We start from the raw sequence: 12581 nt of genomic DNA on the forward strand, positions 1-12581 counted from the left end.
CTCTATACGCGGGAAAAACCTACTGCTTAAAGCATAGGTTCTGGTCTGGAATCAAATATTGTTTGTCCTGGCCACCAAATCAGTGTGACCTGACAGAGCAGGAGGTACCTGGGGACTCTTTAGAGGTCTGGTGCACTGCACACGATAGCTTACTGCACCGAGTGCTACAGGCAGGGGCTCAGCGCATCCAGCCTGGGTGTTGGCACTGTCCGTATCCACCTAGCTGTCACCTCCCATCAGGTCTGTAAGCCTAACAAATGTAGCTGAAGGTGAGAATCGTTTGACAAAATGTGGGTACCACAGCAGTGCACAACCTAAATAAAGTGGGGTCTTTCAAATGAAGCCTTAAATTTGTTTCTGTGTATAAATGATCTGCCAGTGCTGATGGTTCCACATACTAATGTGGTTTGTCTGTAAGTTTATTTGCCATCTTCCTCTAATACAAATTATTTTTTTCTACTTCAATTCCTTTTTCCTATGACTCTTGACCCAGGCTTTTCTTCTATTCTAATTCCTTTGAAAAGACTCCCTTCCGCAGCAGCAGGGTGGTGGCGGTCTGAGCCTCAGCGGGAGGTGGAGGAGGAGGAATTCACTTTATTCCAGGGAGTTTCACCTGGGGCCTGTTTTTTGGTTAACATGACAAGTCACTGGTGTCTAATTTTTGCAGAGGGTTTGCATTCCCACTGGACGTAAAATGCAAAAGCCTTTCAGTCACTGCTGGTCAGCCCACATCACTGCCGGAAGCGGGGGGTTTAGCAGATTGGGTGGTGACAGTGGATATTATATTAGGCCCATTGCCTGGAGATTTCTTTACAGCCAAGTGTGTCCCTTGCAACCTTCTGGAATAGTTGAATTTTGCTTGTTCACTCAGTGGGGCTGTGCAGCATTTACCGAGTCAGTACCAGAGGGTCTTTGTGTTTCGCTGCGGGACCTGAGCCTCTTGTGCACGGCTGTGTTCGGAAGGCAGCTGTGGTTGTAGTGGGCTGGTGTGGGCACTTTGATGGCTCTGACATTGAAAAGCTCTCTTTAAAAGTCTTCACATTTCAAAAAAATAATTGTCAAAGAATTTGTAATTGCTGTAAAAGGCATTTAAGAAAACGTGAAGAAATAGGTGTTCGTCATTTGTGGTTTCAAGCGACTGCTTCAGATTGGATTTTATGGTTGCCAAGATAACCCATCAGCTGTTTCGAAGGTGCTTTCCAGTGTGCCCTCATCTTTCATGAATATGATTTCAGAAAAAACTATTTGTGTTCAGTGCAAGAGTACAGCAGGCTTTTTTGGTGAGCTTTCTTTGTTAACGGGGAATTTTTCTGCAGCCGTTCCAGCTGTGTCACTGAGGGCGGCTTGAGTTGTTCTCCCCATCTCTGCTAGTGGCATTTGCTTTGTGTGGTGTTTCCATCAAAAGTAATCAACTATTTCTAAGACAGGGTGATAAAGACAAGATTACAGTCTCAGGGCTCTTGGATGAAGTGTTTGATTGTAAGTGTGAGCTGTTCAGTTTTCCAGAGAGGTTCCCCAGGACCTCCAATGTAAAGCACTGGCTGCTGTGCGCACGGTTCCCAGGTCAGCGATGAGATCTAGACTCTGCTCTTTTTTCCAAATTGCAGACTTCAAGTAACAATCTTTTTTGGTGCTTGCTCAGATCAGGTGGACCAAAACAGCAGGAAGTGCCTCTGACAGATTTCAAGACTCGAGTGTCTTCAATGAAACCCTGAGGATAGCCAACATCCAGCGACACCAAGGAGGCCGCTACTACTGCAAGGCCGAGAACGGCTTGGGCTCGCCGGCCATAAAGTCCATACGGGTGGACGTGTACTGTAAGTAAACCGCTTGGGACCTTCTCACCATGCTCTTTTAGAAAGAAGTGACTAATTTTTCTGAAGTCTGGCCTAGAAACCAGAGAACTTCAGGGCAGATTCTGCAGCTTTTATGGTCAGAAGTCTTGTGGCCGCTCCCACTGAAGTCAGGTGGGGCTGCTCTTGTACAGACATATCTTAACAAACAAACAAATAAATCACAATGGTATGGTAAGAAAGAGGAAGCTGAGGTCCAACTCAGTCTGCCTCTATATCAGAGGAAGATTTGTCAGCAGCATGCATGGGGTGAAGATCTAGCACATAGCACAGCCCTTAATGTCGTGTATGTTGGCTGACCTTGCTGTCAAAACTAGTAAGAGAGCAAATACAGATGCTTTTTTGTTGCTTTGCTTTAATTGGTCACTAGGGCTGATAGAAAAATAGGAAACAAATGAAAACTTCATACTGCAATGAATGTATCCCATGTGCTTGAACAAAAGAAAATAAAAACGAAAAAAATGCCCACCTGACCTGCACAAACTCCAGGGTCAGATGAGGCACGGCTCCAGTTCATAGTCAGACAGCTTTTCACTATAGGTTTAATGGTAAACTTCACGTTTAACTGTAATTATGTGATTGGATTCAGCTGTGTGAAAGTGAAAAGATCTGAAAGCCCTCATGCAGCTGTGGTTTTGTGCACACTTCAAGTTAAGAGTCTAGTTAAAAGTCTGTTTGAAATACTTCAAGGTGGAAAATCTTTGCGATATGCGTTTGGAGACTCTCATATAAAGAAACATGTTCACATGCACACGCGTAGTTAAACTGAGTCCTTCAAAAAGAAGCTTGTCTGGTGACTAGATAAGCATTGGGCTTTTGTTTTTCCCAATATACCCTCTCTCTGTCGGATGAACTTCAAGATGTTTGCTACTTCAGAGACCCAACTGGTGGTGATTTCTGTGGTTCAGTTATGGGATGGTGGAGAAGGGCAGTTGCCTCTTGGGGGATTTTCTTGCCTTGCAGAAATTTTCATGAGGCTCCCTTAGCCTCATGATTTGCTTACCAAGCTGTAACTCATACTAGTGCCAAATTTCTACATCTTTTATAAACAATAACCAAATGAGTAATTGCTCATTAGGTTGTTGAAGTCCAATAAATACGCAGACAGACCTTGCTGACTGCATTCAAGCACACCAGGCAGAGCAGGTACAGCACTCGGCACTGGTAACAGGGCTGGCCTGAGGCTTGCAGTGTGGATGAGGAGGTGTTCAGGGCTCGGCGGGGTGCTTCGTGGTCCCACTGCTCTGGCTGACCCCGTCTTCAGGCTGCCTGGTGAGCCGCCACCTCCTCCAGGCACGCACAGCTGCTAAAAGTGTTCAGTAGGTTGGCTCCATGTAGCTGTTTGATTAAAGTCCTTAAGAACAAAAAAATTAAGTCTCTTCTGGATGGCGTTTAAGTACCTCTTTCTTGCCCCAGTGCCCATGGGTGAGATTGTCCTTCATCCTTAATTTTAGGTGTGGCTGTGAACTGGTGGTGGCAAGAAGCATGGTCTTGAGGCTGGGGTGCTGTGTGATCTGAACAGGAAGGGTTTAGAAAGGTTGTTTGGAAATTCTGGTTTTTCTCAGCTTAGATTGGGACTTCCTTCTGGTAGACATCTTTTTCCTCCCATCGTGTTTTGTTTAGCTATTAATCTGTGTTCTTGGATTTGCTGTCTGGGATTTATTATGTTTTTGTTGTTTTGTTTTGTTTTGAACATCATATGCTGCTTCTTAATGCACCTCAAATACAGATGTATTTCTGGAACATGACAGACTTCAGGTTCCAGCTGTGATTAAATCCTAGGTGATTTCCCATCATATGCAGGCTGATATTTCACCGGGTATTGTCATCTCTTAATGGTCAGATATTTGTAGGCAGGCATCGCTGGTGCAGTAAGCTCAAGGTACCGGTGTAGATTGGATCTAGCTGTGAAGAAGATAGGAGAGAAAACCCTGTACACCACAGAAGTCAGGCAAGTTAAAGCTCATAAGAAATCAAAGTATTGGAAAGTGCAGTGCTCCTGCTGAAATTTCCAAATAGCTTAAAATAATCATGTTTTATCAGTGGATATTTTGTTTTGATTTTCTGTTCATTTAAATACCTGCAGGAGGGAACCAAGAGGCCGGAGCCCTGGCACAGGCTGCCCAGAGGGGCTGGGGGCTCCTCGGGGACATCTCCAGCAGCCGCCTGGCCGTGGGGCTGGGCACCCTGCTCGGGGGCCCTGCTGGGGCTGGGGGGGCACCGGGGCACCCAGAGGTGCTCCAGCCCCAGTCGTGCGGTGATCGTGCAATGCTTTATAGACCGTACGTTGTGTCAGGGGCTCTCAGCAGGACTGTTGGGTGTGGGTGTGTTTTCTTGAATAATTGCCCGTGAGAAGCTTTTGCTTAGAGACCCTCCAAATGAACCAGAAAGGTCCAGAGTAGTCAGCCATTGTTTTGTATCAACATATCTTTTATTTTGTTGTTAATGAATGTTTAGCAGGATTATGTAGAGAGAGGCAATTTTCCTCGTGGATTTAGGTAACTTTCAAAAATAGACCTTTGAAACAAGACTATACTCACTTTTTGAACACAAAACTTCATCAATGGAGCAAGAAAAAATGCTTTTAATTTTGCGATAAAATCACAAAATCTCTTTAAGTAAACAAAATTTTTATTTCTGAAAAATCTATGGATGAAAAGTCGCCACAAAGAGAGAAAACCATATTATAGTTGTATTCCACATTAGTTTTGGATCCAAGAACACTTTTGAAGAGCTAATTTAAGTCTTCAGCCTCTAATTTAGGATTTGAAAAGGCGCTATATTTGTATAGCTTGGAAATGAATTGTTGAAAAAAAAATCCACAAAAAAGTCTTTGCCTCCTCATTCATCTCCATTACTGGTACGCTGGCTGGGTGGGAAATTTTAATATCCACACTGGGTTGGAAAATATCACTCTCCAGTAATTTCCTGGGTTTCATTTTCCCGTTAGCTCTGGCATTCAGCAGCACTGGTAACCCCGCTTGCTGCTGCTGCAGTAACTCATGGTACGGATAGAAATGGTGGCGGAGCCTGGCCTTGGTCAGTGTGAGGGGAGAGGGGAAGGTTACTTTATTTTTATGGACTTCTTGCAGTCTTGAAAATACTTTCAGGTTTGTTTTCACAGGAAGGCTCCATCAGAGGTCTGCCAGATGCTTTGCACAGATCTGCAAGTGTCGGGTGGCTTATCCGTTAAAGAAGTCTCAAAATATCGTTATCAATCACCAATGATTTCAGACTCCAACCAAACCTTCTGACCATTTGGTTTGTTGTATGGCTCCTCGGGCACTGGGGCCGCATTCCCAGTGTGCAGGGAGGTGCTGGCTGCAGAGCGGCCCCAGAAACCTGCCTGCAGTGGGGCACCAGCAGCTGGTGCTTGGACTCTTCCATGTGTTTTGGGTCTTACCCGTGACGTGCCTGGGAAATAAGGGCATAATAATGCCCATAATTCTGATTTACCGTTTTATAAAAACTATCCGGCTATTACTCTGAATTATATATGCTGCTTGAGGGCATTTCTTTTATTGCTGTTAGGCATTAAAAAACAAGAAACAACCCCCCCCAACATTTGATAACTACATTCACGGGTAAGGATCAGAAGTAAGGAGTTAAACTAAACACATACAATTGTTCTGAAAAATAGCTGGGGGTAGAATTCCTCTGCTGGACTGAAGGGAGAACATCTGCTTGGTGAAGAATGAGTAGTTCGCGTTGTTTACAGCCAAGCAGGCAACCGTGTGTCCCAGCGGGCTGGTTTTACTTGGTTCTCATCAGACATGCCTGCTAGATTGCTATATCTCAGAGAGCTCAAGGAACGTCCTACAGAGGCACCATTCCCATCGTGGTGCATTCAGTCGTGACACTGCTTTTAGTGACGTACCAAGGAAAGGGAGGAATTTTCTTGGCACTTCTGCAGGTGAAGGTGCTGGCACTGTGCCTACTTCATTTAAAGCTACCAAGAGTAACGCTAAACAAGGCTATGATCTCTTCTGTTCCTTTACCGTGCACAGATCTAAGTCAAACCTTCAAAAAATGGCAGTCCTGTTTGGTCTGCTGTCAAAATGTTTCAACGTTTAAAAGTGGAAGGAAGAAAAATGATGAATCCGAGTTGCCAAAGTTCTCATCTCATCTGCTGCTCTTGGAAACAGAGGAGCCCGTGCCTGTTCCTGGGCAGGCACAGAGCTTCCTTTGAACGCTTTCCAACTCCTCATCAACTTGGTTTTCTTTGCTAGTTTCTTCTAGAAAGATCTCCTTTCTGCTTTCTAGGCGGGGTGGGACTGGTAAATAAAAGAGTAACATTCACTTTCTTAGAAGACAACTTTCTATCCTTACCTTATCTGTCGAAGAAAAGAACATTTTGCTCTTCTGGCTTTGGCTGAAGATCCTCTTTTCTTGCTTCATGTTGAAAGCAAGGCACCTGCTCACCTCTGCAGTATATTCTCAGGAGGAAGGCGTCCATTCCTGCTTAGCCACCAGGAGAAGAAACTGCTGCAGACATCCAAGCTGTGTTCATCCTAGGCTTGAACTCTTTTTCTTCTTCTTTTTCTGGAAGTATCCCTTTAAAGTGTATCTTATCTTTCCTCTTTGAAGAAAAAGCTTTTGTACTTGACTCCTAGGAACATTTTTGCTTGAGTTTTGGAGGACACTTTCCCCTTTTATAAGGAAGGAAGCTTACTGTATAAATTAAGTCGTTTGATTTAAAGAAGCAGAGCTCTATCAGGGCTTTTATGCTTGTTCCTGAAGGACAATTTACCAGATTTTTAACAAAAAGGAAAAAAAAGTACTAATTGCTGCATTGAAAATGTATTTTTTTTAACCCTCTTACTTCACAGATCCTTGCTGGACACAAGGCCAGACTGCACAACCTGAGTAAAAGAAATTGAAAAGAATTTTAATTTATGTTGAAAGCTTTCTGAAATGAATTCGGAAGTCAGGATGAAGAATGTGTATCAAACAGATTCAGTGCACAGATATGGTGAGATTTTATTGTGCAGTATATGAGGGAGATACACTGGCAGTAAGCATTGCTTGTTGAGGAAGATCTGCAATTCCAGGATCAAGAGGTTGATCTGGGGCTTTAGGAGGAACAACCCTTACTTTTGTTCACAGATCCACTTAAATCCACTGCAGCTCTGTTTCCAGGACCCATCCCTTTACACCGGCTGAGTTAGATACGTGTTGGTGTGCGTGTAAACTCTCACTGTGCTTAATACGTGGGGTGGTCATAGGTATCTTGGGTCTCTGCTTACCATCTGAGAGGTTTCCCCCATTATTTCACCAGTTCAAATCTAACATTCCAGTTTTGTATGGTTTGCTCATGTGGCTTCTGCTTCTCTGACGGTTCTCAAGGTGTGTGGCCGCAGCAGTTGCTTGTGCTGTCCATCATCTCCATTGCCACAAGGAAGTTTTTATTGTAGACAAATTCAGTGTCTGCCCTAGGCTACCCATGAACATCACCAGACAGCCTCAAGACTTGTTAGCAAGGACCGGGGGTGCTCAGGAACATGTCCTAAGCTTGTGATGGCAGCGAGGATAAGATCAAAGCAAGATCAAGCCTTGGACTCAACTCCAGGCCCAGTCTTCATGCCCAGGATGCCTAGGGATCATCTCAATCTGAAGAGCACAGCTTTCAGAGGTGCATTTCCTTGCACCAGTGCTTGTCTGAGCCCAGAGGTTTTGTGTGACACAGCTCCTCCTGCGGCTGCAGCCGTCCCCCAGGGGTTTCTCTGCGGCCCCGCAGTCGGGGTGGCACCTCTGGGGCTGCAGGACTGAGACGTGCTCCGTGCTGACAGATTATTTCAGCAAACAGGGAGCATCACAGCTTCCCTGGCTTGGGACGACACAAAATGCTGCTGATAATGTGTGTCAAATGACACAAATATCAAACTGCTAATCTTCAGCATTGGAGTGCGTCTCCGAGTAGCGTGTGCCATCACAGCTCTGCGCCAGAAGTGTTATTCAGAGGGAGCGCGGGGCTGTAATTCAGAGCTCACGGCGCTGGCTTCCCTTCTCAGCCTGGAAGAAGGTATTTCAGGGAAACGCTGAGCTCTGTGCAGGGGGATGTAGTTGCATCGCCCTGTCTCTGTCATTAACGTTAATGGCAGTCATATTGCTCGGCCCCACACGCAGCAGTCCAGGTTCACCCCTAATTTCCTGCCCATGGCACAAATCTTGTTGTTAGCATGCAGAATCAAATTTTATGTCAATAATTATTTAATTCCTAACAATTTCTTTGCTGGGCCACTGCAGAAGTACTCTGCATCGTGCCCTAGCAGGTCACTACCAGAGCATTTGACGGAAAGCCTTAGCTTTGCTTTATTTCTTCCTTAATGGCATAGAGACACACACAGCTAGTATGATATGCTTATTTATGTAGAGCAAAACAGTCCAATTTATTCTTGTAAGGTCGTCTGCAGTGCTGTAGGAGTCAGAGGGGTGGGTGTGATGAAGGTAACCGAGGTGAGGGAGGTTACGAGAAGCTAATGAAGACGCAGGGCTGGGAACGGGGAAGGGACTTAACCGAAACTGCCAGCTGCTCCTCACGCCGCCCCTTGTGCTCCGTCCTTCAAGCCTTCCCTGTTCACCACGGTCCCAAGAAGCCAGAGAAACCGGATTTAAATTTGGTGAGATGAGGAGGAGGCGATGCTTTCTGCTGGAGTGCTATTTTTGTTCTGGATAAGATAATGATGTAGTCTTGTTGAATTACAAGGAGGCTGCCCTTCAATTCCCTCTTGCTACAGTGCTAGTATGTGGGCAAGTCCACCGGGCACCAGGAAGGAGAGAAAATGGGGAAACTTCTACAGAAAAATATCCAGAAGCAAGCTCTTTTACAGGAACTCTACTGAAGCAATTCCCGCATCAGTTCACAGGGGGGATTTGTAGCAAAACCCGTTGTATGCACACAGTGTCATTGGTGGTAAAAGCGAGTGTTGAAGATGGTGCTTTCTGGTGAGCCTTACAGTATGCCCTTATAATTGCCATGTTTGTCTTTTGGCATCCCATGTTTTCCAGTTTCTGTTGTATGAGTGTGCTAAAGAAATTGCTTTCACAAACCTGAGGCACTCCGCTTTCTCCATCCTAAATAACCCCCAGATTGTAAGTTATAGGCACTGGCAGCATCCCGTTCTCTAGATCTGCATGTTGTTGTTGCTGCTAGAATGCTTTTTAACGTGCAGAAATGTGCTTTTAGTGTGCAAAAAACTCACGTAGGGAGAAGAGATCATGCTTCCTGTAAAACAATAACACATGCATTCCTGTAAAGCAATAATACACACAGCTCTCCAAGACTTTGCAGAAAATCTGCAGTTGCCTCGGCTGTTTGGGGGGCTTTCAAACGTGGTCTCCTGCGCCTGCTCAGGGATCCCTGTTGCTGGCACAAGCGGCTGGCGCGGCACACGGTGGGCTCTGCAGCGGGGACGCTGCCCGCCGGGGCTTGGCTGGCACCTTCAGCCCACGCATTTGTGGAGCATCTCGTCTGCACTTTCCTCTGCAGATGTTTATATCAGTCTCCTGGTCACAGCAATTAAGATAAAATTCGGGGAATGAAAATATAGTTTGGCTGCTTCATTAGTTTCTGCGCTGCCTCTCTGACTTGTGTTTGCCTTGTTCTGGCTGCAATGAATCGTGTTCTTATTGCAGTGACATTTTTAATTTCCATCTCTGGTATCTGGTGATATTCATTGATATGTTGTTTGATCTTTCTTTCTGTCCTTTCATTTATTAGAAGCCCAGTGACATGCTTAAATCCTCATACACATGGTTGGATGACAGATCAGAAATAATGAATGCAAATTTTTTTTTAAAAAAAGGAGGAAAATTAATATAAGGCAATACCATCAGCATTGTCATATAAGGACAGCAAATATATTCATCTTTCATCACTTTTTTTGTATGATACAATAAAAGAAGATACTTGGAAATGAGATACACAAATGGAAAGCATTTAAAAGCTTTCCGATATTGATAATTTTAATCTTTCAACATGATAGAAATATAAATGTCATCTGTGGGGCTTTGCTTATGCCCGGTCTGAGGTCAAATTTGCGTGCTGTGATGCTGGGGCCTCTGGGGGGGCGGTGGGAGAGGGGCAGTGGCACAGTACTGGGGGTCTGGGCTTTGTCTGGTGCTGGATCTGCACAAGCCTCCTGACAGCTGAGGTATCTGACGGTGGAGGTATCTTCACCAGCCCCTGTTCACCTCCTACCTCGTAGGAAGCACGAAACAAAGACTTGGGTCCAATCCACACGCAATATGTGGATTTTGGAGCTGTGGACGTGTTCGGAAAGTGAGAGCAAGCTTCACTGTGAAGCAAGGCGAGGAGTGCTGCAGCCTGCTTCTGTCGAGCAGCTGCATCGCCACACTTGCACGCACAGTGCTCTTTGTGGGAGCAGCAGAGACGCTGCAGAAAGGTGGGTGGTGGTGTGGACCCGTCGGTGCTAAGGCACGTCGGGTGCTGGCAGGGCGGTTGGGGCTGTGCTGCTGCAACTCACCCAAGGAGGTGTCATTGGGGCATCAGGCAGCAAGCGGCCAGCCCTTTGCTTGGTCTCTGGGGCATGGTCGCAGCGGGGTTTCTGCACGGTGAGCAGCTCGTGTGAGCCAGGAGCAACTGTGAAAGCCGTGGGCAGACGTACTGGTGCCCAGCCTCACTACCTGCTGGTTTCTGCTCCCAGTCTTTTTGGCTTGGCAGCACCATTTTGAAACGCTCCTGCTCTAACAGACAAAAAGGCGTTGTGCAAGGTGCTTGGGCTCACTGAACCTGCTGCGGCCATGGATGCTCACCAACACCACAGGTACCTGTGCGGGCTGGCCACCACGCAACTGACCCAGCCACAGCTGGCATGGGAGCACGAGGGAGTGGTGGAGGAGGAAATCACTGACACCCAGTGCTGCTGAAGGATTTTTTTAATATATGTATGTATATAAATTAAATCATCCCCTTGGTGCAGAGTCACTGCTGCAGTGCTAGGGGGTGGCTGAGGACTCAAACCCCTTTCTGAGGACTTGGGCGGTGGCTGCAGCAACAGAGCGGTGTCAGCAGTCTTTGAGCACAAACCCAGGAGCAGGCCAAAGCGCAGGAGCACGGAGAGATGTGTCAGCTTGCCAGGACTGGGGCTAACATCACGCAAGAGCTCAGCACCTCTCATTTTAACTGGTGAGTAGTTAATCCATTTGGTACAGCCGCATAAACTGCCGACAGGGAGCTGGTGAGCTGAGGAGTCTCGTGTCACTCGCTGCGTTATTTGTGTCCTCGTGCATGGGACTCGAGATGGTGCTCACCCATAACTGCCACCAGCCCGTGGATCTTCTCACCACCACCTCTCTCAGTGCTGCTGTCTGGTGGGCCATGCTGGATGTTGGCATCTCAGGGAAATCATGGCTTTCCCTAAAACAAATTTGAAATGGGGAAGGTTTCTTCTCACTGTCGTTACTTTGGCCATTGCTTGTGCCTGCGTCTTCCATTCCCCTGGGAGAATCCGCCTGTCCCTCTCGATCTTGCTCATGAATCCTTGCTGGACAGTTGGATACAGAGGAGAGCTGCCTAATTATCGCCTGAGGAGGTACAAGATTGCAGCGGAGGATGCATCTGGGAGGCTGAAGGGCAGATGATGATATCTCACAAATAGATCAGAGGCCGCTTAGCGGTACTTGCCTGAAATTAGTTTCCTGCTATGTCTGTGCACGTTATCCATGAGGGTAGGGAAAAGCACCCAGGCAAGGGTGGGAGTGTTGCAGAATTTCAGTGAGAAATGAAAAAATCCATGATCTACCCTTTATTATCCAAAAAGCAGTTTGCCTGAGGCATACAAGAAGAAATGCCTTTTGTGAAGATTTGTCTTTTTTTTTTTTGTAATTTCAATGCACATGTAGACTTTAAGAAGTTTTCTGTAACTTTTTATCCTTTTTTCTTTCTTTTTTTTTTTTTTTTTCCCTGAAAAAGAACATGCCTGAAGATTGTACTTTTCTTTGCACAGGACCTGGTTCATTCTGCTTTCTATATAGCTGTCACCCATGCAGGTATAGAGGTTTCTGCTTCCCCTGGAAGGCAGTATGTTGTGTTTTCCAGTAATATGCTGTTGCTTGTTTCAATTGAGGTCTTGCTCCCTGGCATGGGAGAGCAGGCTGGGCTCCCTGCTGCGGGGTTCGGCTCTCGTGAAGTTGTTGTGAAACAAGATCTGGAATACATTTACATGGGAGCCAGGAGAGCTGACCCAAACCGGGCTGCCGCTGGGGTCTCCGAGGCCATCCCTGGTGGCGCTCATCGTGGCAGCTCAGACTGCTTGAGGTGCTACTGGTAGAAATCACGTTTGAACCTTTCCTGCTCAGCCTAGCAGTGAAAGATGTTTTCCTGATGGATACAAGAGGTAAGAAGCTGACAGTAAGCGTCTTTAGGAAGGTTAAGCAAAGCACAGCGTGGTGTCCGTGGACGTTATTGACCGTAGCGGGCTACGGCAGCAGCAAGGAAAAGCAAGGAAGGACGTAGCTGTGTATTGTGGAACAAGTGAGGCAGCTGTGCCATAAAATATTAATGCAAATGTGGAGCACTTACAGTAATTTCAATACCTTTTTACACCCCCAGCAGTCACACTATTCAGACTGAATTAAATAGCTTTGCAGTGACTGTTAAATGTTATCAGCTCCTTACTAGCTTGTGTGCATTTTTATTTTCTACTATGAAAATCTTTGTACAAGCAAAAGAAAAAAGAAAAAAGCAAGCCTGATGTTGTTCGTGCT

General features: G+C 46.0%; 1 protein-coding gene across 3 annotated transcripts in view; it reads left to right on the forward strand.

Annotated features, from left to right (window-relative positions):
• MDGA2 (MAM domain containing glycosylphosphatidylinositol anchor 2) overlaps window positions 1-12581 on the forward strand; it is a 324296-nt gene that overhangs the window by 124879 nt on the left and 186836 nt on the right. For all 3 annotated transcript variants that reach the window (XM_080592726.1, XM_080592727.1, XM_080592728.1), the window contains one exon: window positions 1643-1817. In XM_080592726.1, coding sequence (XP_080448852.1) covers window positions 1643-1817 — 175 coding nt within the window. The remainder of the gene's footprint in view (window positions 1-1642; window positions 1818-12581) is intronic.

Source organism: Anser brachyrhynchus, assembly GCF_964034855.1.
Source record: "Anser brachyrhynchus genome assembly, chromosome: 5".
Taxonomy (NCBI): Eukaryota; Metazoa; Chordata; class Aves; order Anseriformes; family Anatidae; genus Anser; species Anser brachyrhynchus.